A 25,698-nucleotide genomic window follows, 5' to 3' on the forward strand; every position below is an offset into this window, starting at 1 on the left:
TTATTTCTTTGCTAGTTGCTCTTTTGTATTCAGTTCAGGCCTCAAAATAATGATATAGCATTTAGGGGAAAAGATACAGCCCAGTAATCCAGCTGCTGAAGCCAAAATGGAGAAGATCTCCACGGCCACCACGTATTTCCCCTTGGTGCTGAGATAGGTGGGAACAAATGAAACCCAGACACTGCAAAAGACCAACATGCTGAAGGTGATAAATTTGGCTTCATTGAAGCTGTCAGGTAAATTCCTAGCTAGGAAAGCCACTGTAAAGCTGACAGCAGTCAAGAACCCCATAAAGCCAAGGACAGTATAAAACATAGTAGTTGAACCTTCATTACATTGAAGGACAATTTCTTCAGCCATGGATTGCATGTCAGAATCGGGGAAGGGAGGAGAAATTGCGAGCCATATCACACAAATGCAGAATTGTATCAGGGAGCAAGATAGGACAATAGAGATAGCCAGCCCTTTCCCCACCCATTTCCTCATTTTGGAGCCTGGCTTGGTGGCCAGGAAAGCAAGAACAACAATGGTTGTTTTCCCCAGTATACAAGAAAGAGCTATAGAAAACATGATGCCAAACGCTGTTTGTCGCATGAGACATTTCACTTGGTCAGGTTGTCCAATGAAGAATAGAGTGCAAAGGAAGGAGAGCAGGAGAGCAGTGAGAAGAATATAAGTGAGGTTTCTGTTGTTAGCTTTAACGATGGGAGTGCCCTGGTTTTTAATGAAGATCCCCAGTACCAAAATTGACGTGACAGAAAAGAAGGCTGCAATCATTGCCAAAGAACCACCCAAAGGATCTTGATAAGACAAGTAAGTTATCCTTTTAGGAAAGCAACTATCCTGTTCTTTGTTTGGATATTGATCTTCTGGACATGAGAAACAATCATCCAAGTCTAGGGAAAGAGAAATAAAAAGCAGCAAAGCATTTATGGACACCCTATGGTTCATCTGAGTTATATTATTTCTGTATGAACTACACTTGTCCCAGACATTTCAACATTTAATTCAAACAGCTGGTTCTTTAAATCCCTGTATCAACCAGTGTGTTTCTGGGACCTGGCTCTTCTCACAACCAAGATGAAGATTGATCTGGCACTTGATAGGAAATTGGTCACCCCAAGCAGCTGCATAAAAGCAGTTATTTAAGCTTCTTAAGTAACTTAAATTTAAGCTTCTTAAATTTCTTCTCCAGTAATATGTACTGCAAAGTAGGGCATACAAAACCTTTTCCAGACCAATTCTTGAATATAGCTCATCTGCCTGGAACCCACACTGTATAACAGACATTAATACAATCAAGTAAGTCCAAAGTTATTTCACAAGAAGAGTACTCCATTCCTCTGCTCACAATATAATACCTTATGCTACCAGGCTTGAAATGTTGGTCTTGGACAATCTAGAACTATGCCACCTATGTTGTGACCTAAGATAAGGTTATTTAATTGGTCCGTCCAAGCCAGAGACTTCTGAGCTCTGGCTTTTACATGTTTATTCCATTTACCATTTTTCTGGAATACTATCCCTAAATGGTAAATGACTGAACTTGTTCTATTCTTCTGGCATTTAAAACCCATCTCCTCATCTTCTGTTGCCTGCTAAATATCATTTCCTTTGATTTCTCTATGTTAATTATCAGGCGATTCTTTATACAATATGCTGCCAACATCCCGAGTGACCTTTGTAGCCCACCAGCCTTCAGGTTTATAAATGCCACATACAGTAGTTTTTTTCCAAAACTTAAATTTTGTTATTAGATGGTCCAATACAAAACAATTAGTAGTTCTTCCGCTCCTGAAGCCTGTCTGTTCTTCAGCTAGAATGTTATCTCTCTTTATCTAACCTTCTAATTTATGAAGCAAATACTTAGCATAATTTTTTGCTGAAATTTTGATTAGACTAATTAACTGGAAATAATTTGGGTTATCTCTAGAGCCTTTTTTATGTAGTGGAATAAAATTGATGTGCGCAAACTAGCAGGAATTTGCCCTGTACTATTAATAAAAGTAAAGAGACCTTCAAGGACAGGCTCCCACCAGGTTATATTTTCTTTAAATAATGATGCCAGGAGCGCATCCTGTTCTGGAGCTTTGTTTGACTTCTGGGAAGAGATTAAACGCCTCACCTCCATGATTGACACTTCTGCCCACTGGGGTAATTCTTCATATTCCTGTTTCAGGCTCAGAGAAGTTGTCACATCATCAGAACTTTCCGCTACTGCTGGAGTGGCCAAATGCCTCTCCTAACTTTCTGCAGTAATATTTGAGTCACTTATTGATTTTCTATCTTTAATAATTTTTAAGACCCCCAATCAGAAGTGTGTGGGTAAGGCCAGCTTTGCTGCCTCTTCTAAGCCAGCCAGAGTCCAAGCATATTTCGTTTCCCTTCCATCCTAATTTGGCTTTTACCAAAATGCACAACCCTCCTGAGGCTCTTCCCTTTACAGCTACCCTCTTTGCTGGTATCTGCCAAATATTAAACCCAGGGAGCTCAATAGGAGCCTCATCACCATTAACCCAAGTCTCCTGCAAGGCAATTACCTGATATTAGAAATTTAATACAGTCATCCATACACCAACTCCCTTTCCATCCTGCCACATTCCATGAGAGGAAGTGTATTCTTAAAGAAGGTGATTGTACGCTATTTCCTAGTCAGGGTTCTTGAGTAATCTCTTCCACCCATCCTTCCCCATTTGCGCTCCCACACCCATTTAATCGCCTGCACTCCATAAAAGTCTGTTTAGGTGTCATTTGTCTGCCTGTTGCTTTCTGGCTTGCAGATCTGTAAACTCTATTAATCTCTGCCTCCACCACAAATGATTTCACTTGAGGCACCACTCTTACATCGTTCCTTGGTATCATTTTTGGTACTAAGGGGGACTGGGAAATTCCTTCCTGGATACCTTCCAACTCTGGTATTTGTACCACAGCACTTTGCACTGTTAGGTCAGCTGTCTCTGGCACTATATACTGTATAAACGCGGGCATCAGGTTTCCTGGGCTTTTAAGCGGCTGACTCTCTGGAATTGTATCATGCGTTGAAGGGGACAGAACAAATGACCCCAAAGGAGCAGCGGAGGAGATAGTCTGCTTCAGCAGCTTTCTCATCTCTTTGAGTTTTTAAAGACTTCTTGCTGCTCTGATATTGAAAGTAGAGAAAAAGTTTCTAAGCAAGCAGTGTCGAATGTCTCATCTTGCATTAAGCCAAAGGAAGGAAGTTTCACATTAGTTGGATCCAAAACCTCACCTGACATTTCTTTTGTAATGCTAGGTTTCCTCCCTATTTCAGTTGACTTGCTTTACCTATTTGGTTTACTTTTCAGGTCAGCTTTTCCATGTGCTGCAATGCTCTCCCTGGGTGCTCTCTGGATCAGCGGGCTGGCTTCACTACTAGAAAAAACTCGAGTTGGTAAAATTTGGAAGAAAGTCAGGAATCCTCTCATTCGAATGAGCAGGCTTGGAAAGAGCTGTTGTTTGAATTTAAGAAGAATTCTGGAATAATTATCACATTGCGGAAGATATTCATATGGTGCAAAATCTATTGCCCCCTTATCACTCCGCGTAAGCTGCGACAGAGAGGTTGCTATCCGACTTTTTACAGTCCATCTACCCGCCTTTATCTCAGAATTATATATGTTCAATACAATCTGCTCCTTCAACAATTGCCTGTCCCCCCCCCACCTACCGTGGGATTTCGGTCCCCACCAGTACACCATCTTTTTTTCTTCCACAATTACAGTCAAAATGCTGTCTGATTACTCCATCCCTCAGTTGACTCATTGATGATATCTGACCAGATCTTTCTGTCTGGCAACCAGTCGATATTACCTGTGGCTTTTTTGCCTGTTCTGCCGCAAAAAGATTGATCACTGAGTCCAACTTTAAACGCACCTCTTCATACTGGTCAAAAAGGGCCAAGACTGTCTGAGAAGTGAGCATGCTGTGTTGGCTGATAAACTCCTTTGTACTATCACTTACCTGTTTTTCAAGCCCTAAAACTGGTCCACTGTAGTTGTGAAGCTCCAATTCTAATCCCTTATCCCAGCATGGAGCTGACTCACCTAAAGTTGCTGAGTCATTTGTCTTCCAAAAACATGGAGGGATTTGCAAGCCTCCCAGCAGGCCTCCCAACTTACTCTCTTTGGCCTGCACCTGCCGATCCCATTCTGGGGAAAAATACCCAAACAGTGCCAAAACCTCACAGCTGTCCGGCCAGGGAAGGGTGGGGGAGGATGCATGACCCACAGTTGAAGGAATAAGCCGACAGCATCCGCCGACTCTGTGCTGCCCCTGCAATCCAGCCCCACCTTCCTTACTGCTTGGTGAGCACTGTATCTTTTCTCCGCCCTGGGAGAGGCCATCCCGTGGTTCCAATTAGGAGTCCTGCCTTGGTCTGTTTTATCACTTTGCGGTAGAGAGTTTGCAGTGTCCATTATCTGAAAAATGTCTTTGATCGTAGGTTGTCTGGGTATTGTCGCAGCCACGGATAGCTAGTTTTGTTGCTTAATAGAGAAAACTTTCCTCTCATTCACTAAATGCTTTCTACCTGGAGTAAAAAACTGGAGTAAAAGCTGGAGTAAAAAATGAACTTCTCAAGTAGTAAAATTAAAACTTTTTAAATTTAAAAGTTAGAAGTTAAAAATTGATTTACAAGTAGAAAGAATGTTTTTTTAAAAAAAGAATAAAAATAGAGAGTAAAAAGGAGAACAAAGTTAAAAGTTAAAAATTGTTTGAAAAGTAGAAAGTATCAAAAAGGAGAAAAATAGAGAGTAAAAAATGAGAAAAAAGGAGAGCAAAGTTCCTCTGCCTTCTGTCCCTCGGGAGAGGCAACATTTCCAAGTTGTAGTCCTCTCTCAGGCATGGAAGCCAGCTGGATGACTCTCTACCTGTTATCTCACACATGTTTGACAAAATAAATAAATAAAATAAATTTCCAAAAGGGATTAAATAAGAAGTCTGCAAATATATTGCCCTTTCTAAAATGCTGACTCTGGTTTGAAGAAGATAGGAATTCTCTGAGTACCAGAGCTCTAAAACTTCTGAATACGACTATTGGGGTCTGGACTATACGTCTGGAGGAAATGTGGGAGATCTCAAGTCCTTTATTGTCTGGAGAGGAATTTTTTTGAAAAAGGTTTACTAGCCTAGCTCTTCATTCTGGCACAGTCAGCTCTGCTTTTCTTCCATTCACCATTTCTACCCTAGAAACTGCATTAATTAATCCAAATTTTTCATTACTAAATTATACAATCTTAGGATGTTCGGGCACTGCAACATTTTGAGGCATTGCATCATTCATTAAAAATTCAGTCCCATTTATATTTATTCAAACATTGATATATTCCAAATGTTCCTTTGCTTACCTATTTTATCAGCTATCTTCCCTTCTGGGCACCGTCTGCAGTCATAGCAGCAGGATAATTTCCCTTCCACTTTTATCTTGCTATGACCAAGAGGACATTTCTTATTACAGATGGAAAGCGGCAATGTCTGTTGATAAATTAAATCAGAATTCTGCCACATGACAAATTTATTTTTAGATTGTTCTTTTTATCAGTTAGACATACCCAAACACTTCATATTGAATATTTCATGTTTTACACTGAGCCTCTTAATTACTCATAGCCAGAGGTGGGATTCAGACAGTTTTGACAGGTTCTGGAGAACCAATAGCAGAAACCTTGAGTGGTTCAAAGAACCGGCAAATAGGTTGCCCCACAATTCTTTGCAACCTCCCATCTGATCTTCTTTTGTTGCCCTGAACAGGAGAACGGAGCTGGAAAGCAGGTTAGTGAGGTGGGGAGGGAATAGGGATTTTGCAGTATCCTTCTCCTGGAAGTATTGAAGATAAGAACTGTGCTCTGATTTAAACAGTATATTAAGCAATTACTGTAAATATTAATAAAAAAAATTTCCTATATTATGATCCCCCCCAATACATTATTATTATATATACTTCCATATTTATATTTACATTGCACATAAAGAAAAAAAAAGAACATACACTGGTTAGTAGCTGAAAGATTTAATAAAAAATGAAAATTGAGCAAACCTGGTTAAAATTCACCTAATTCAACAAACATGAACATGTGTACCTAGTAGATAAATGATTTCATAATAGTGGAAAAAATATGTCACACCTGATTAAACATGTGGGGCCAAACAATGTCCTTGGTGGAAATGGTGAGAAGATTGTCTAGGTGAGCCATAGGCTCAATTTTTCCAACTTTAGCTCTTAGAAATGACTTATTTGGGAATGCCAGCCAGTTGGATATATCAAATCCAGTTATCAATTCCCCGTTGGAGCCAAAAGAAATGTGTTCCCCAGCAGTGTTATTAAAGGAGACCTGCTGCAAAAAATGGTGGAGCTGGAAATATATAAGAAAGAAAGAAAGGAAGGAAGGAAGGAAGGAAGGAAGGAAGGAAGGATTGAGGGAGGGACGGAAAGTTAATAGAATTCTTTGAAGGGATTAGCAAATCTCAGTTTTTATTCGTTTCAAATTGACTTAAGGTCAATGGAAATTTGTGTTTTTATCACTCTTCTCCAAGGATGAAATTCTCCTGGTTCGGCCCGGTTCGGCTGAACTCGTGATATGATTGCCTTGGTTCTGCGAACCAGTAGTAAAAAATGCTTTAAAAATCTAGATTCCACCACTGCTCTAGTCCATTTAAAATGCGTGGAGAAATATATTCTTTACCACATGCATGTTCTACATTATTGCCTAATTTTCTTTTCAACTGAAACATTTGGATATGAAAACTCTATAAGAAAATTGAGAAACAGACACTTTTGAAAATGTCTGCTCAGAATTAAGAATTCAGTTTGGTTTCATAAAATGTAGATAAGATTAAAAATTCAATATAGAGAATTCAAGGCCATTTCTTTCAAATAAAGAATGTCTTTAAAATCTTGAATACAAACACACACACACACACACACACACACAGACACACAAAACACACACACACACACACACACACACACACACATGGAAGTAAACTTCCTCCCATATTTGGGCATACCAGGGGTTGTGACTTTAAATGCATACCTATTTCCCTGGCTCAGCTGATAAGGAGAAGAACCTTGTAACTTAGTGGTTAACACATCTGCCTAAGATGCAATACAGCACAGGTTCTAATCCCAGTAGGGGTATGGCTAGCTGATGAGAGCTAGCTTAAAATAGATCTATACTAGTCTCCCTTTATTTATTTAACAGCATAAATACAACACAAATGTAACAAAGGCAACAGTAAAAATATTGGGTTTCTGTCTGGATGGTCTCTTGTGACGAGCCGATAGACTGAGAATGGAAGCAGTAAACTTCCTCCCATATATGGGCATACCAGAGATTGTGACTCTAAATGCATGCATGCATAGATGCATGCATAGATGCATAGATGCATAGATGCATAGATGCATAGATGCATAGATGCATAGATGCATAGATGCATAGATGCATAGATGCATAGATGCATACATGCATACATGCATGCATGCATACATGCATGCATACATACATGCATGCATGCATACATACATACATGTATGTATGTGTGTGTATGTGTGAATGTGTGCATGTGTGTATGTGTGTATGTGTGTGTATATACATATACATACACATACGCACACACACACATACACACATATGTCTCAATCTTACATAGGAAAAGACCCTAATACAATAAGACCAGCATACCTACACCCGTGAAAATCTATAAAAACATGTTTGTGTGTATGTGTGTGTGTTTGTGATGCCTAGCATAACTCTGGAATGCCTCAAGAAATTTCAACCAAACTTGGTACACAGATGACTTACCCTCTGGAGGAAAAATATTGTGAGGGTAAGACACCCCTCACAGCACTCGGGGTGTGTCTTCTGTTAAGATACTGCCTCTTGTGCCTTAAAATGGTTTCTACTGTACTGCCATAACATGATTTCTACTGTGCAGCGCAGTGGAGTTACCATAGTAACAGCTTCACAGTACTCCATAAAAGGGATCCCATGGGTAACGGGGGAAATCCAACATTGGAAATTACATTTGGTCAAGAAATTTCCCCACTATAAATAAATACCTGGGCAATGCCAGGATATTGGCTAGTGGATAATGAAAAAGAACATTTGTGTCAAATGGTTCATTGGCAAATTTGCTATCAATTGAATTAATAATTTTGTCATTTCCCAAAAAATTGTTTTTCCTCCCCTTTCCTTTTGACTTATGGTGAGAATTTTATGAGGATGGAATGGAAGTAGGAAAAGTATTAAAACTTTCATGGACACCAGGGAGATCATGATAGCTAAGAGATTGTAATAAACATCAGGACAGTCCTAAAAGGAATCTAGAGATTTGATTTACTTCTCTAGATAAAACCTTGCATGAGTTCATCTACAACTGTCTAGAAAATTTGTTCCCTCTGAAATTAAGACAGTGAGAAAGTGTTACATGTCAACCTGTCAAATATCAAGCATTAAATACATACATCCACATAAACCATTTCATATCTTTGGTATGAAGTACCTTTTCCCATGTTCCCATAATGGAATTTTCTTTATTGACCAACTGTGATTGGGCACATAAGGAATTTGTCTCTGTGAATATGCTGTCAGTGTACATACATAGTGTATAATAAAGTGTCCCAAAGTTGCTTTTTCCAAAGGCATCTGGACTTTGTTTTTCCTTGAAGACCTTTCGCTACTCATCCAAGAAGCTTCTTCAGTTTGACTGAATAGTGGACAATGGAAGAATTTATATTTCTTCTTGTCTTTTGGTCGTTAGCAGTCATTCTGAGAATTGTTGAGGCCATTTGGAGGTTTATCTGTGTCCTTGTCAGTAATGCAAATTTGTGTGAAGCCTTCTTGGATCTGCTGGAGGGATATGATGGGAAACTAAATGTCTTCAAGAAAAAACAAAGCTGCCTTTTGAAAAATCAGCTTTGGGATGACCATGACCTGGATGATTGAAAATCTCCATAGACTTTAAGCAACAACTTTCTAAATGATAAGATACAATCATGATTCATATGTTAGAAACAAAAAAAAAATGTTAGTCACATGATATCAAAAAATAGGAGTAGATAATAGGAAAGGATAATGGGAGTAGGTAATAGAAAGATGAGAAGGATAATAGAAATACAGTCCTACTACATAGTTAGGTATCTTTAGGCATAAGTACTGTGGGAACTATATCCTTCTTAGAGTGATAATATGGAGAAAAAAAACTGTTTTCATGTCTGGTTGTTTTGGCATCAAATGCCCTGTACAGATGTCCTGAGGGGAGAAGTTAAAAAAGTTTAGATAGGGATAAACTATGCATTTTCTCAGTCCTCTATCTGGCTTGAGTAGTATACAGGTCCTCAATGGAAGGCAGTCTGATAATTTGAGATTAGAGGTAGGTAGGTAGGTAGGTAGGTAGGTAGGTAGGTAGGTAGGTAGGTAGGTAGGCAGGCAGGCAGGCAGGCAGGCAGGCAGGCAGGCAGGCAGGCAGGCAGGCAGGCAAGCAGACATAGATAGATAGATAGATAGATAGATAGAGAGAGAGAGAGAGAGAGAGAGAGAGAGAGAGAGAGAGAGAGAGAGAGAGAGAGAGAGAGAGAGAGATGATAGAGATAGAGGGTTAGAGATTTGCAGAGATGTCCTGTGGGGAGAAGTTACGTAGGTAGGTAGGTAGGTAGGTAGGTAGGTAGGTAGGTAGGTAGGCAGGCAGGCAGGCAGGCAGGCAGGCAGGCAGGCAGACAGACAGACAGACAGACAGACAGACAGACAAAGATAGATAGATAGATAGATAGATAGATAGATAGATAGATAGATAGATAGATGGATGGATGGATGGATGGATGGATGGATGGATGGATGGATGGATGGATGGATGGATGGATGGATGGATGGATGGATGGATGGATGGATAGATAGATAGATAGATAGATAGATAGTTGACAGATAGATAGATGACAGACAGACAGACAGACAGACAGACAGACAGACAGACAGACAGATAGATATGATAGAGATAGAGGGTTAGAGATTTGCAGAGATGTCCTGAGGGGAGAAGTTAGGTAGGTAGTTAGGTAGGTAGTTAGTTAGGTAGGTAGGTAGGTAGGTAGGTAGGTATGTAGGTGGGTGGGCGGGTGGGCAGGCGGGCAGGCGGGCATGCGGGCAGGCGGGCAGGCGGGCAGGCGGGCAGGCGGGCAGGCGGGCAGGCGGGCAGGCGGGCAGGCGGGCAGGCGGGCAGGCGGGCAGACGGGCAGGCGGGCAGGCGGGCGGGTGGGCAGGCAGGCAGGCAGACAGACAGACAGACAGACAGACAGACAGACAGACAGACAGACAGACAGATAGATTGATAGAGGGTTAGAGAGGTGTAGAGATAGAGAGACAGAGAGAAAAATAGGGAAACAGACAGACTGACAGACAGACAATCAATTTGAAGGAATGTCATTCTCTCCATTACTGGACAATTGACTTGCATTTTAAAATAACTTTAGAAAATAATTAATAGGTTTTTAAAAATATATATAAACTATAGACTTGAATGTTGAAATAACTGTGGAAAAATTTAATAGGTTTTTTAAAAAATATATAAATGTTTGGATATTTTCAGATAGCGGTTTCCTTGGCCAATATTACCTGCCATGGTGACTGAAGGAAGAGCTTCCATCTCCTCTCATCAATTCTTTGCCCATATTTGAACTGGGAGGAATACAATTGCCTTAGAGCATGTGCCACAGCATAGACTGCATTGTAGATGCTGTAGCTGTGGCTAGTCATGCTCAATTCAAATATAGATTGAGAAAGTGTCTCCAGTTTCTCTTCTCCTGTGCAGATCTTGTCAGTGTCCCGATCTTTAATATCACTGGAGAATGAGCATTCAAATGCATCTTTCCAAAAGTCTCTAATAAAGCCATCTCCTTTTCCTAATGTTGGGTTTCTCTTCTGCATAAATTCTCGAAACCCTGTCAGTTCCCTTGAGTGGATTGCAAAGGAAAGAGCGCCATGGAGAAAATCAATGGGCAATTCTCTTTGCATCAGAATGGAGGTGAATTCCATCTGGGCTGTCATGATCCAAATTTTGGCTTTTCTTTGTTTTGGTATATCATCAGAATCTAAAGCATAGACCATAAGTCTCAAAGTCATCAGGCCTGTAATTTCAGCATTCAAGATCACTGCAATGACTGTACTCCTCATGATGACTTTGTATAATTTATCTGCCTCCTCCACCATGTCAGCCGCTAAATTACCATACATCATATGTGGGATACTGTCTATAAAGTCAAAGCAGATCCCTCTCTCTGTAAACATGGAAAGGGTATTTTGAATGAACCTCTCTTTATCTTCCTCAACAAAGCAAACTTTCCCAACCCAGGTCCATCCAAAATGCAACAGTAAGTGTAGTATTCCATCATACTGGTGCATCTCAATGGGGAACATCCATTTGACAAACCTTGCTGCTATTTCATCGTTCATGAATGGGGCTGATCCATATGTGATCTAAATGGGAGTAAGAAAACCAGAGAAAACAAAGCAATTTTTCTAAATAATAATGTGAATTACACCCATTTTTATTTGATGCAATCTCTGTGCTTGACTGCAATGCAGAAAATTACATTTTTGAAACTTGATATTTTGAAGTTGTCAATTGATCAAAAAATTGATCAAGCAATAAGTAATTTCCAATCTCAACCAACAAATGTTCTATGTTACACATTGGCAAAAAAAATCAGAACACAAAATATAAACTAGGTGGACATGACCTTTCAGACAACCTTCACTCTGTCAAGGATTTTGGAGTACTCATATCTAATGACCAGAGCCCTCTGTAACAACATTGCTAAAAAAGCAATAAAAGTTGTTAACACAGTCTTGCATAACTTCTTTGGTAATATTGTACCAGAGCATGCAAAACATTTGCCAGACCAATTCTCGAATACAGCTTATCTTTTTGGAACCCGCACTGTATATCGGACATTGATGCAATCTAGCAAGTCCAGAGAGAGATATTTCTTGAGAAGAGTCCTCCACTCGTTAGTGCATTAAGGTATTGTTGTGGTTGAAGTCATTGACAGGTAAAACATTGTAACAGATAATTTTACATACTACGTTTAGGTCAGACTGAAGGCAACGTAATTCTAAGTTGTCTAAACCCTAAATTTCAAGTCTAGTGGCAAACTTAAGATAAACTGCTCCAATGTCGATTGCAGAAAATGTGACTTCAGCAACACAGTGGTCAATGCCTGGAATGCACTACCTGACTGTCATCTCTTCCCCAAACCCCCATAACTTTAACCTTAGACTGTCCACCTCACCCCATTCCTAAGAGGTCTGTAAGGGGAATGCATAAGCACACCAACATGCCTACCATCCCTGTTCTAATGTCCTTTTTGATTCAGATCCATTTCATGCATTCAAAATCATACTTACATATGTTGTCTAATAACATGTTCCTCATTGAGCCCAACATAAATTCTGGTGATTTCCTTTTCAAATATTTGTCATCTACATGCCTCAAACATGTGATCCCTAAAAACATTAAAGAGCAAGTGAACTTTGCATGTTTTACCATATTTATGTCCCACCTGGGGAAATTTGAAGTTGCAGAGAATGTTCGCCATGTTGAAGCAGGTCCTAGTACGAGGTCCTCCAATGACAGCTACCGTGTTGTTCTGAACATTGCATTTGTAGTTGGGGATAAATTTATCTTTTGTAGATAGAAATTCCATGGCTAAAAGATAAGTCGTAATATCCTCAAGAGTGTCAGTACCAATGTGGAACCCCAGAGTCACATTGGGTAATATTTCTGACTGTTCATTGATCTCATTAACAGCAAATGCCAGAGCCAACGTGTGTTGGTAATTATGAGTGAGGTACCTTCAGTGAGAGTTATAAACTATGTCAATACATTTCTGCTTCAGAATCACATTTTAATTGTTATATACATTCATGCCCATCCAAAATGTTGTGGTTATTATTTGCTCTTGATGTATGTAATGTGGTCCTTAGCAAACAGTAGCCTGAGTTTGTATTGATTTGGAAGCAATAATATTGGGAACAGGTAGCTAACGTTGTACTGAGACAACATTCGTATGCTTATTTATTTTCTGCTCAATTTTCTTCTAGAAGACAGTCAATTTGAGCCAGTTTGGTTTACAGTAAAACGTAAGAGACTAGGAGTTCAAATCCCACTTTCTATGTGACTTCAGCCTGTCATTCTCTTTCAGACCAACTCACCTCTCAGAATTGTGGTTCTTGGGAAGAAAAGAGAAGGAAGCCGAGTTGTATATTTTTGCCCCTTGAATGATTTGTATAAATAATAAAGATGAGATAAAAATAAAACAAATAAATAGATAAATGGGAAGTCATAGTACATTATTTCCTCATGTATGACTGCAGTATTAGTGGAGGCTGAGTGTCCTTTAATCCTAGAATTTATACATGACTAAGGACAATTTCAATGGGCTATATGGTGAGCATTTTGATTTGAGCAGAAAGGTAAAGAGGAAGAATAAAATGACAACTTTTAGGTGGTGATAGTTTAGAGTTTGAGAATGAGGCCAAGGATACTTACAGGTATTGATCAAGCACATCATGAGAAGGAACACTTTGAAACATGATCTGATTTGAAAGAAAGAAGCCCTGATATATAACAGCAGCAACAATTAATTCTCCAGACTGATAGTACTTGTGAGAAATTGGAAGAGGATCTCTGAGATAGCAGTTGTGAACAGAAGAACTGCACATCCACTTAGGAAAAAAGAATAAAATCAGTGTTGTGAATAGAAGCAGCTCAGAATAAAATATGGCCATTGTAGATATTAAAGTATAGCTTGAATGTTATTATTCAAATACTGATCTGAGTCCTAATCGATCAGCCTTTCAGGAATATTATGTAAAATGAAGTATCACAGATTAAACATGATTCCTTTTTTTTGTTCTCTCTACTTGTAAACCTTTACTTCTGAGCCTGTATTAATATAATGAGGATTTTTAAAACATGGACTCAAAGTTTTTTTTTCTTGTTTATCAGGGTTCCCTTGAGATAGGGAGCAAAGAACACTTAATTTGATAATTACTTAGAAGGTAATGGCTTACTTGCAATAGTATTTTTTTTTGCTTCTGTGCAAAATGGCAAAATGAAACATATCATTTGAGAAAATGGGAGTTGGGCCATATGCACCAAAGAAAAATTTGTTATGACTTTTTTTTTTCTAAAGATGGTGCCATTTTTGGCAGATACATATCGATAATCAGATTCCAAACTTTATTGATTTAAAACACAATTTTAAAAGAACTGAAATTAATTGGTTACAGTCAAATTCACAATCTTCTGCTGAAAGGAGTTTCTGCTATGAAAAGTTGCAGTTTAACATAATTTATTGAGATGAAAGATAGTTTGAAAGAGGGAAATCATGTTGGGATGTTCCATAAGACAGGGACTTCTGCAGAGTAGGTTCATCTCCTTGAGCCTGCCAAATATACATCAAAGTGAACCTTTCTAGTGGGTCTGATGGGACATACACTCACTTAAAAGAACAGGTTTAATATCTATCTAACCCTTTTCTCTAAAAATAAGACAAATCCCCAAAATTAGTTAGAACATTTTTATGTTCTAACATAGAAAGAGCCGAGATGGCGCAGTGGTTAGGCTGCAGTACTGCAGGCCACTTTAGCTGACTGTGATCTGCAGTTCAGCAGTTCAAATCTCACCCGCTCAAGGTCGACTCAGCCTTCCATCCTTCCGAGGTGGGTGAAATGAGGACCCGGACTGTGGGGGCAAGTTGCTGACTCAATTTGCGGAAAAAAATTGTAAACTGCTTAGAGAGGGCTGAAAGCCCTATGAAGTGGTATATAAGTCAAATAAATAAATAAATAAATAAATAAATAAATAAATAAATAAATAAATAAATAAATAAATAAATAAATGTTTAGGCTTAATATAAAATAAGCCCTACTTAAGACTTTATACAGCTGCCAACACAGAGAGTCTTTTCGTCTTCTTCCACATAGCCATGAGGCAAGGCAGGATGGTGGTGGAGCTGCGCCATGTTTCCTGCATTAGCTTACCTCAGGGCCCCCACAGCTAGACCATAAAGGCCGAGACACCTGCCTCATGGCAGCAGCACCAGGAGCCATGTGCAACAGGAACCCATGTGGCCTCCAATCCACTTCTGCTTACTTGTGGCCACAACTCAGCAGGAGGCTAAATGGTGTTCTGATTCCACAGTTGTAAGGTGAGACAGGTGTTGGGGCATGGGTTGCCTGACTGCAGGAGCCCTCATGTAAGCCAATGCAGGGCATGTAGGGCAACTCCACCCCCCCCCCCCAAATCACAGCATTAGCACTGGCATGCTGCACAGTCTCCTCCCTCCCCACAAGCAAGCAGAAGAAGTGGGAATCCCATTCATGGAAAAATGTGCTTATTTAGGACACAGTCTTATTTTCAGGGAAACACATTTATCTGTCTGTCTGTCTGTCTGTCTGTCTGTCTGTCTGTCTGTCTGTCTGTCTCGCCATCTGTCCATAGATAGATAGATAGAAAGATAGATAGATAGATAGATAGATAGATAGATAGATAGATAGATCTTTCTCTGTAGCTCTGGGATGGTGAACCTATGGCAAGCGTGCCACACAAAGTCATTTGTCAGGGCACATGATGTGTTTCCCTTTCAGCTGGCCAGCACGCATGCATGCACTGACCAGGTGTGTTCAACCTTTTTTAAAGTCATTTTTTGCCCTCCCCATGTCCAAGGCTTTATAGGGTAGGGCAAAAACAGACACCCCGCCCCAAGTCCTCTGGAGGCTTCAGGAGGTTCCCTGAAGCCTCTGGAGCACTAAAAAACTGGCCCTATGGGCAAACTGGAACTCCTGGAACTGACTTCTGGTTTGTTCGTAGGGCCACTTTAAGCCCTCTGGAGCCTTCAGGGACCTTCAGGAGGCTACCCTAAGGGCTCTGGAGGAGTAAAAACAATCTGATGAGCAAACCACAAGTCACTTCAGGTTTGCTCGTACAGTCATTTTTTGTCCTCTGTAGCCTTCAGGGAAGCCTCTGGAAGGCCCCCGAAGGCTCCGGAGGGCTTAAACTGGCCCTACGAGCAAACCAGAAGTTTGTTCCTGAACTTACAGTTTGCCCTTAGGGCCAGTTTTATTTTTTATTTTTTTATTTTTCTGGAGGCTTTGGCGAACTTCTGAAGCCTGTGTAGGCCCTCCGGGAGGGGCGTAAGGACTCTTTTCACCCTCCCCAGGCTCTTATAAAGCATCTGCAGCCTGAGAAAGGCAAAAAGGCATGCAGAAATTGGGGGGGGTGTCACGCATGCATGCGCACTGCGGTAGTTGCACATTGCCTTATCAGTATGGCACGCCTGTGTATGACCCCCCCATCCTCCCCCTGCTTATGGCACGTGAGCCAAAAATGGTTCGCCATCACTCCTCTAGCTCTATCCTTTACTTAGGATATTAGTGGGAATTTTCCCCTAAGTGTTTAAAAAATGGTTGGCACTGGAGGGCTTAAACCGGTCCTACGAGAAACCAGAACTTTGTTCCCGAACTTACAGTTTGCTCATAGGGATGTTTTTATGCACCTGAAGCGTCTGGAGGTCCTCCGGGAGGGGCAGAATGACTGTTTTCACCCTCCCAGAGGCTCCGATAAAGCATCTGGAGCCTGAGGAGGGCAAAAAGGCTTGCCAAAAAGTGGGGCTGCCATGCGCGCATACACACTGTGGGGTCCCGCATTGCCTTATGGGTATGGCACACCTGTGCATGACCCCCCCCATGCTCCCCCTACTTATGGCACATGACCCAAAAATGGTTCACCATCACTACTCTAGCTCTATCCTTTACTTAGGATATTAATGGGAATTTTCCCCTAAGTTTTTTTAAAAAAATGGTTGTGAAGAATATTTGGAAGGTTTTTTAAGTGGGTAGGGCTGTTATGAAGCTTCTGGTCTCTGAGAGAAAACAAAGCCTTAATTTTAAGATTATAATTTTAAAAAAACAATTCATAAAGTTCCTTTCCATCTAAATCATGTATGTCAAACTTGCAGCATCAGGTTGTTGTCACATGACGTACCATAATGTTTTTTCATTGATGGAGGTGTGGACATTGGCGTGGCCTGCGCATCACATATCTGGCCCATGGGCCACGAGTTTGACACCCTTGATTCAAAATAATTATCTAACATTTTAAACAAAAGTTGAGGAACAGATCTCTAGGTTCTGATCACACCCAAACGCTGCATAAGATGAAAATGCTGAAGGTGACAAATGTGGCTTCATTGAAGCTGTCAGGTAAATTTCTAGCCAGGAAGGCCACCATGAAGGAATTTCTTTGTTTCACAGATATGTGTTTCCTTTGTAATTAGTTTTTATTCCCTCACTTATGTAGCTATTAAATTATAAATGCCAGTATGTGGTCCTTTCCCAACCTTATGGAAGGGCCCACCTTTGCTTGGATCCTATTAAATGTGTTATTTTAAGAGAATTGGGGTCTGCCTATTAGTCCACACCAGGCCTAACCTAGAGGGTACATACAACAATATAGCATTTGGGTAACCGTCTGCCTATCTGCAACTGATTTTGCAAGGTACAGACAGAAATATTGTCTTTATTCTTACATAAAGCTGTGAAACGCATGTGCTGCAGTAAACCAATAACATTATTTTCACATTAGAACACCTCAGATAGATGATACATTTTCCTCTTGGTTTTTGTTTTATTCATATTACATAATGTTAACTAATTTTTGAAAGAAAAGATTCAGAACAGCTGAATAGGTTCCTGAGATGACCCAGAAAACATTTTGTATTTACCGTTATGTACATTAACTTGGTATTCCAATTTGAAGCAATACAGGAGACCCAAACGCTGCCAAAATGTGAAAGGATGGAGGTCAAAGACTGGGCTTCATTCAAGATGTTAGGTAAAATTCAGTTTTATTTCTTTGCTAGTTGCTCTTTTGTATTCAGTTCAGGCCTCAAAATAATGATATAGCATTTAGGGGAAAAGATACAGCCCAGTAATCCAGCTGCTGAAGCCAAAATGGAGAAGATCTCCACGGCCACCACGTATTTCCCCTTGGTGCTGAGATAGGTGGGAACAAATGAAACCCAGACACTGCAAAAGACCAACATGCTGAAGGTGATAAATTTGGCTTCATTGAAGCTGTCAGGTAAATTCCTAGCTAGGAAAGCCACTGTAAAGCTGACAGCAGTCAAGAACCCCATAAAGCCAAGGACAGTATAAAACATAGTGGTTGATCCTTCATTACATTGAAGGACAATTTCTTCAGCCATGGAATGCATGTCAGAATCAGGGAAGGGAGGAGAAATTGCAAGCCATATCACACAAATGCAGAATTGTATCAGGGAGCAAGATAGGACAATAGAGATAGCGAGCCCTTTCCCCACCCATTTCCTCATTTTGGAGCCTGGCTTGGTGGCCAGGAAAGCAAGAACAACAATGGTTGTTTTCCCCAGTATACAAGAAAGAGCTATAGAAAACATGATGCCAAATGCTGTTTGTCGCATGAGACATTTCACTTGGTCAGGTTGTCCAATGAAGAATAGAGTGCAAAGGAAGGAGAGCAGGAGAGCAGTGAGAAGAATATAGGTGAGGTTTCTGTTGTTGGCTTTGACGATGGGAGTGCCCTGGTTTTTAATGAAGATCCCCAGTACCAAAATTGACATTACAGAAAAGAAGGCTGCAATCATTGCCAAAGAAGCACCCAAAGGATCTTGATAAGACAAGTAAGTTATCCTTTTAGGAAAGCAACTATCCTGTTCTTTGTTTGGATATTGATCTTCTGGGCATGAGAAACAATCATCCACGTCTAGGGAAAAAGAAACAAAAAACAGCAAAGCATTTATGGACACCCTATGGTTCATCTGAGTTATATTACGTCTGTATGAATTACACTTTTCCCAGTCGTTTCAGCATCTAATTCAAGCTGCTGGTTGTTTATGTGTAAATCCCTGTATCAACCAGTGCATTTGTGGGACCTGGCTCTTCTCACAACCAAGATGAAGTTCGGTCTGGCACTTGATAGGAAATTGGTCACCCCACAGAGCATGTAATTAAACTTCCTCATTTAAGAAAGCAGCTCCATAAAAGCAGTTATTTAAGCTTCTTAAGCAACTTAAATTTAAGCTTCTTAATTTTTTTCTCTAGTAATATTTATTGCAATCTAGGGCATATGAAACCTTTGCCAGACCAATTCTTGAATACAGCTCATCTGCCTAGAACCCACACTGTATATTGGACATTAATACAATCAAGCAAGTCCAAAGGTATTTCACGAGAAGAGTACTCCACTCCTCTGTACATACTAGAATACCTTATGCTACCAGGGTGGAAATGTTTGTCTTGGACAATCTAGAACTATGCCACCTACAGTCTGACCTAAGATAAGTTTATTTATTGGTCTGTCTGAGCCAAGGACTTCTGAGCTCCGGCTTTTACACGTTTATTCCATTTACCATTTGTCTGGAATACTATCCCAAAATAGGTAAATGATTGAACTTGTTCTATTCTTCTGCCATTCAGGTCTATAAATGCCACATACAGTGGTTTTTTTTTCCAAAACTTAAACTTTGTTGTTAGATGGTCCAATACAAAACAATTGTCCATCGTAGTTCTTCCGCTCCTGAAGCCTGTCTGTTCTTCAGCTAGAATGTTATCTCTCTTTATCCAATCTTCTAATTTATGAAGCAAATACTTAGCATAAATGTTTGCTGAAATATCGATTAGATTAATTAACTGGAAATCATCTGGGTTATCTCTAGAGCCTTTTTTATGTAGTGGAATAATTATTGACGTGCGCAAACTATGAGCCGAGGTGGTGCAGTGGTTAAATGCAGCACTGCAGGCTACTTCAGTTGACTGAGATTCTGCAGATCAGCTGTTCAAATCTCACTGGCTCAGGGTTGACTGAGGTCCATCCTTGCGAGGTGGGTAAAATGAGGACCCAGATTGTTGTTGGGGGCAATATGCTGACTCTGTAAACCACTTAGAGAGGGCTGAAAGCCCTATGAAGCAGTATATAAGTCTAACTGCTATTGCTAAACTAGCAGGAATTTGCCCTGTTCTATTAATAAAAGTTCAGTTCAGTTCAGTTTATTGTATTTATATGCTGCCCTTTTCCCCCAAAGGGGACTCATGGCGGCTCACAACTCGAACCGGGGAAGGGGGATACAGACAAAAATTTAAAAAACAAGCATAACAATATATAATTTAAAACTCACAATAGTCATACCATTCGAGACGGGGGCAACAGCTCTTTAGCCCCAGGCCTGTCGGAACAGCCAGGTTTTGAGGGCTTTGCGGAAGGCCTGGAGGGTGGTGAGGGTTCGAATCTCCATGGGGAATTCGTTCCAGAGGGTCGGAGCAGCCACAGAGAAGGCTCTCCTCCGGGTAGTCACCAGTCGACACTGGCCGGCGGATGGAATTCGGAGGAGGCCTAATCTGTGGAATCTAATGGGTCTAGTGGAGGTAATTGGCAGCAGGCGGTCTCTCAAGTAACCAGGTCCAATACCATGAAGAGCTTTATAAGTGACGACTAGCGCCTTGAAGCGTATTCGGAGACCAATAGGCACCCAGTGCAGCTCGCAGAGGATAGGTGTTACGTGGGTGAACCGAGGTACACCCACGATCGCTCGCGCAGCTGCATTTTGGACAAGCTGAAGTCTCCGAATACTCTTCAATGGCTGCCCTATGTAGAGCACATTGCAGTAGTCCAGTCTAGAGGTCACAAGGGCGTGAGTGACTGTTGTGAGGGCCTCCCGGTTCAGGTAGGGATGCAACTGGTGCACCAGGTGAACCTGGGCAAATGCCCCCCTGGTCACAGCCGACAAGTGGTGTTCAAAAGTCAGCTGTGGGTCCAGGAGGACTCCCAAATTGCGAACCCTGTCTGAGGGGCGTACTGTTTGATCCCCAAGCTTGAGAGATGGAACACTTGGCCAATTAGTAGTAGAGAAACACACCAGCCACTCGGTCTTATCTGGATTGAGTACAAGCTTGTTAAGCCCCATCCAGTCCCTAACAGCCTCGAGGCACTGGCACATCATGTCAACCACTTCACTGAGTTGGCACGGGGCGGACAGATACAGCTGTGTATCGTCTGCATACTGGTGGTATTTTATCCTGTGCAGTCGGATGATCTCACCCAGTGGCTTCATGTAGATATTAAACAGGAGGGGGGACAGGACTGAACCCTGCGGCACCCCATAATTCAGGGTCCTAGGGGTCAATCTCTGCCCTTCGACCAGCACCGACTGCGACCTGTCCAAGAGGTAATAGGAGAACCACCGTAGAAAGTGCCTCCCACCACCCCCACCTCCCGCAGTCGTCGCAGAAGGATACCATGGTCAATGGTATCGAAGGCCGCTGAGAGGTCAAGGAGCACTAGGACAGAGCCATGACCTCCATCCCTGGCTCTCCAGAGATCATCAATCAATGCGACCAAAGCAGTTTCCGTGCTGTAGCCAGGCCTAAATCCCGACTGGAAGGGATCTAGATAATTGGTTTCCTCCAAGGACTGCCGGAGCTGAAAGGCTACCACTTTCTCAACAACCTTTCCCATAAAGGGAAGTTTGGAGCCTGGACGATAGTTGTTTAGGATGGCTGGATCCAAAGATGGCTTCTTCAGAAGGGGTCTCACCACCATAATCTTTAGAGTGTTTAGAGTGTTTAGAGTGTTTAGAGTGTTTAGAGTGTTTAGAGTGTTTATTATAATTTATAGGCCGCCCTTTTCCCTGAGGGGACTCAGGGCGGCTTACAAAACATGGGGAGGGGGGTACAAAGACAAAAAAACATAAGACAATACATAATATTAAAAATAAAGCACAACATTCATTCATCATTCGGGAGGGGACAAACTAAGATTTTTATCCCCAGGCCTGACGGGATAGCCAGATCTTAAGGGCCGTGCGGAAGGCCTGGGCGGTAGTGAGGGTGCGGATCTCCACGGGGAGATTGTTCCATAGCGTCGGAGCTGCGACTGAGAAGGCTCTCCTCCACGTAGTCGCCAGTCGGCACTGACTGGCGGATGGAATTCGGAGGAGGCCTACCCTGTGCGATCTGATGGGACGCAGGGAGGTAATTGGCAGAAGGCGGTCTCTCAAATAGCCAGATCCACTACTATGGAGCGCTTTGTGAGTGGTAAGTAGGACCTTGAAGTGCACCCGGAGATCAACAGGTAGCCAGCGCAGCTCACGGAGGATCGGTGTTATGTGGATGAACCGTGGTGCGCCCACGATCACTCGCGCGGCCGCATTCTGGACTAGCTGAAGTCGCCGGATGCTCTTCAAGGGCAGCCCCATGTAGAGCACATTGCAGTATTCCAGCCTAGGGATCACAAGGGCTCGAGTGACTGTTGTGGGGGCCTCCCGGTTCAGGTAGGGCCGCAACTGGCGCATCAGGCGAACCTGAGCAAATGCCCCCCTGGTCACAGCTGACAAATGATGGTGAAAACTCAGCTGTGGGTCCAGGAGGACTCCCAAGTTGCGGACCCTGTCTGAGGGGTATAAATTTTGTCCCCCCAGCCTGATTGATGGAACATTAGCCAAATTATTGGGAGGAAAACACAACAGCCACTCGGTCTTTTCCGGGTTGAGCACCAGTTTGTTAGCTCTCATCCAGTCTTTAACAGCCTCAAGGCCCCGGTTCATCACTTCCACCGCTTCATTGAGTTGGCACGGGGCGGACAGATACAACTGTGTATCGTCCGCATATTGATGGTATTTTATCCCGTGCCTCCGAATGATCTCGCCCAGCGGTTTCATGTATATGTTAAATAGTAGGGGGGATAAGACCGAGCCCTGCGGCACCCCATAAGTTAGGGGCCTCGGGGACGATCTCTGCCCCCCCACCAACACCGACTGCGACCTGTCCGAGAGGTAGGAGGAGAACCACTGCAAAACAGTGCCGCCCACCCCCACCTCCCGCAGTCGTCGCAGATGGATACCATGGTCGATGGTATCGAAAGCCGCTGAGAGGTCAAGGAGAACCAGGATGGACGCATGGCCTCCATCTCTGGCTCTCCAGAGATCATCGGTCAATGCGACCAAAGCGGTTTCTGTGCTGTAACCGGGCCTGAAGCCAGACTGGAAGGGGTCAAGATAGTTAGCTTCCTCCAAGGTACGCTGAAGCTGGAAGGCCACCAGGAGGCAGAGCAGGGGGAAAGAACCCCTCCCGAAGGGAGGCGGTAATAACCGCCTGGATCCAGCCCCGTGTCACCTCCCTGCTGTTAGCAACCAGCCAGGAGGGGCACGGGTACAGTACACAAGTGGAGGTACTTAGAGCTCCCATGGCCTTGTCCACATCCTCAGAGGTAACATCTTGGAAATCAATCCAGTGATGTCCTTCCAGATTTTCCCCTGGTGCCTCGGCTGGCTCTGCGCAATTGGAGTCCAGGTCCATCCGAAGCCGAGCCACTTTATCCGCGAGCGATTGGACGTAGTCCTCAGCTCTGCCCTGCAAAGGATCGCCTGTATCCCTCCTATTTAGGAGGGAATGGGTTATCTTGAACAGGGCGGCTGGGCGCGACTCAGCGGAAGCAATCAGAGAGGCAATGTTCGGCGCTTCATCTCCCGGAGTTCCTCAGTAAACCAAGGGGCCCTCCTGGATCCACTGCCTCAGATCGGCCATAAAGGCGCAATCCGGTTAAGAGCTCCTGCCGCTGCTGAATTCCAAGCAGCAACCAGAGTCTCCGCCGGACTGTGGACGAGGGTATCAGGAACAACCCCAAGCTCCGTCTGAAAGCCCAAAGGGTCCATAAGTCACCTGGGGTGGAACCACCTAATTGGTTCCTCCTCCCTACAGTGGGGTTTGGTCTCCAAAAGTCAAGCCTCAGTAGGTAGTGGTCTGACCATGACAGGGGTAAGATCTCACTACCCCTCAAACCAAGATCACAACTCCACTGCTCCAAGAGGAATACGAGGTCGAGCGTGTGACCCGCCGAGTGAGTCGGGCCCCGAATTACTTGAGTCAAGCCCATGGCTGTCATGGAAGCCATGAACTCCTGCACTCCATCAGAGTGTTCACCGAGCGAAGGCAAATTGAAATCCCCCAGAACCATAAGCCTGGGAAACTCAATTGCCAGCTCGGCTACTGACTCGAGGAGCGAGGGGAGGGCTGCTGCAACGCTGTTGGGAGGCAGGTACGTTAACAGCAAGCCCACTTGACCCTTGAGGTCCAACTTCACCAGCAGGGACTCACACCCGACAAGCTCCGGAGCAGGGATCCTACGAGGTACTAGAGACTCTCGGATAACAATAGCCACACCTCCACCCCTTCTCTGGGATCGCGGCTGATGAAGCACCTGAAAACCCTCTGGGCACATCTCTACGAGGGGGACTCCTCCCTCCGGGCCCAGCCAGGTTTCAGTAATACATTCCAGGTCTGCCCTCTCATCTAAGATTAAGTCCCGGACGAGGGGAGCCTTGTGAACTACAGACCTGGCATTTAGCGACAGCAGCCTGAGACCAGGGTCCTGATTACTCGCACCATCTAACCTTGGAGTGGGACTCATAGGGCCGGAAGGAGGGATCTCTGTAACGTAGCGAGCCCTCCTTCCCCGGTAATGGCCAGCCTTAAAGTCCCCACCATATCTGCCCCTCCCTGTTAAGACCGTAATGCTCCGTCCCACTCCCGTGTCCATAGTCCCTCTACCCACCCCTATAGCCCACGCGTTTCCCGACAGGCCTTTCGAAACAGTCATCCTCTGACACAAATACAGCCACTCATCCATGCATTCCCCACATAAGTTAATTAAAACTTAAAAAATACAACAGTAATAAAGTTAAAAAGTGGGTACATTCATCAATCAAACATACCATTCACACCGCATTCCTAAAAAAATTTTGCGCACTGCGCGAGAGAGGAAATCTTAGTGTTCTTAATCTTCTCCTCTGCGGAGTCCAGCAAAAAAGGGCAAGGCCCAAAAGTTTGAAATGGCTGGAGGGTTAATGTCAATTGGGGGGAGGTGCTGAGCAGGCTCCCTGCCCATGTCCTCTTTGTCCCCTGCTTTCTCTTTCTGCAAAGATAGAGGCGCAGAATAGTATGCAGGATAGTATCTGGGACTATCAGCGAGGCCGGGGGTGGATTCAAATATCCCAGCTCACTCCAGAATGTTGGTCCTGAGGATGAAGGCAGGGGTGGAGACGGTTGGAAGGCAAAGACAGTCAGGTGACTAAAAGGGAGGCTCCTAAAGCAACCACGAATAACAGCGGCAACAACAACAGGAGCCGAGAGGCCGGCCATGATAGTCAAAAAGAGTTGCGATGGAAGGGAGGGGGGGGAAGAGACCTGCCAGGAAAGGCACCCACCAAGTTATATTTTCTTTAAATAATGATGCCAGGAGTGCATCCTGTCTGGGAGCTTTGTTTGACTTCAGGGAAGAGATTAAACGCCTCACCTCCATGATTGACACTTTCCGTATATCTAAGATCTTTACCTCCAGTGCCTCCCACAGGTCGCCCATTGCTGGGTTAACATAAACATCCATTATGCCAAATAGATTGCTTGAGAAAATAAAGGGCCAGAATCCTAGCATACCTCGTTTCACTTCCATCCTAATTTGACTTTTACCAAAATGCACAACCCTCCTGAGGCTCTTCCCTTTATAGCTACCCTCTTTGGTGGTATCTGCCAAATATTAAACCCAGGGAGCTCAATAGAGGCATCGTCACCACTAACCCAAGTCTCCTGCTGGTCCACTGTA

The 25,698-nt window shown here is 43.0% G+C and overlaps 1 protein-coding gene across 1 annotated transcript; it reads right to left on the minus strand.

The window, feature by feature from the left end:
* On the minus strand, positions 1 to 25,482 carry LOC116521778 (vomeronasal type-2 receptor 26-like). Its single transcript, XM_032236434.1, has 7 exons — positions 25,393 to 25,482; positions 13,218 to 13,234; positions 12,566 to 12,857; positions 10,620 to 11,480; positions 6,141 to 6,368; positions 5,364 to 5,490; positions 1 to 896 (listed from the first exon to the last, which is right to left on the minus strand). Exons 1-7 carry the CDS (start codon positions 25,480 to 25,482, stop codon positions 1 to 3), a joined length of 2,511 nt encoding a protein of 836 aa, XP_032092325.1.
* Between the last annotated feature and the right edge of the window lie 216 nt (positions 25,483 to 25,698).

Source organism: Thamnophis elegans, chromosome Z (genome assembly GCF_009769535.1).
Source record: "Thamnophis elegans isolate rThaEle1 chromosome Z, rThaEle1.pri, whole genome shotgun sequence".
NCBI lineage: Eukaryota > Metazoa > Chordata > Lepidosauria > Squamata > Colubridae > Thamnophis > Thamnophis elegans.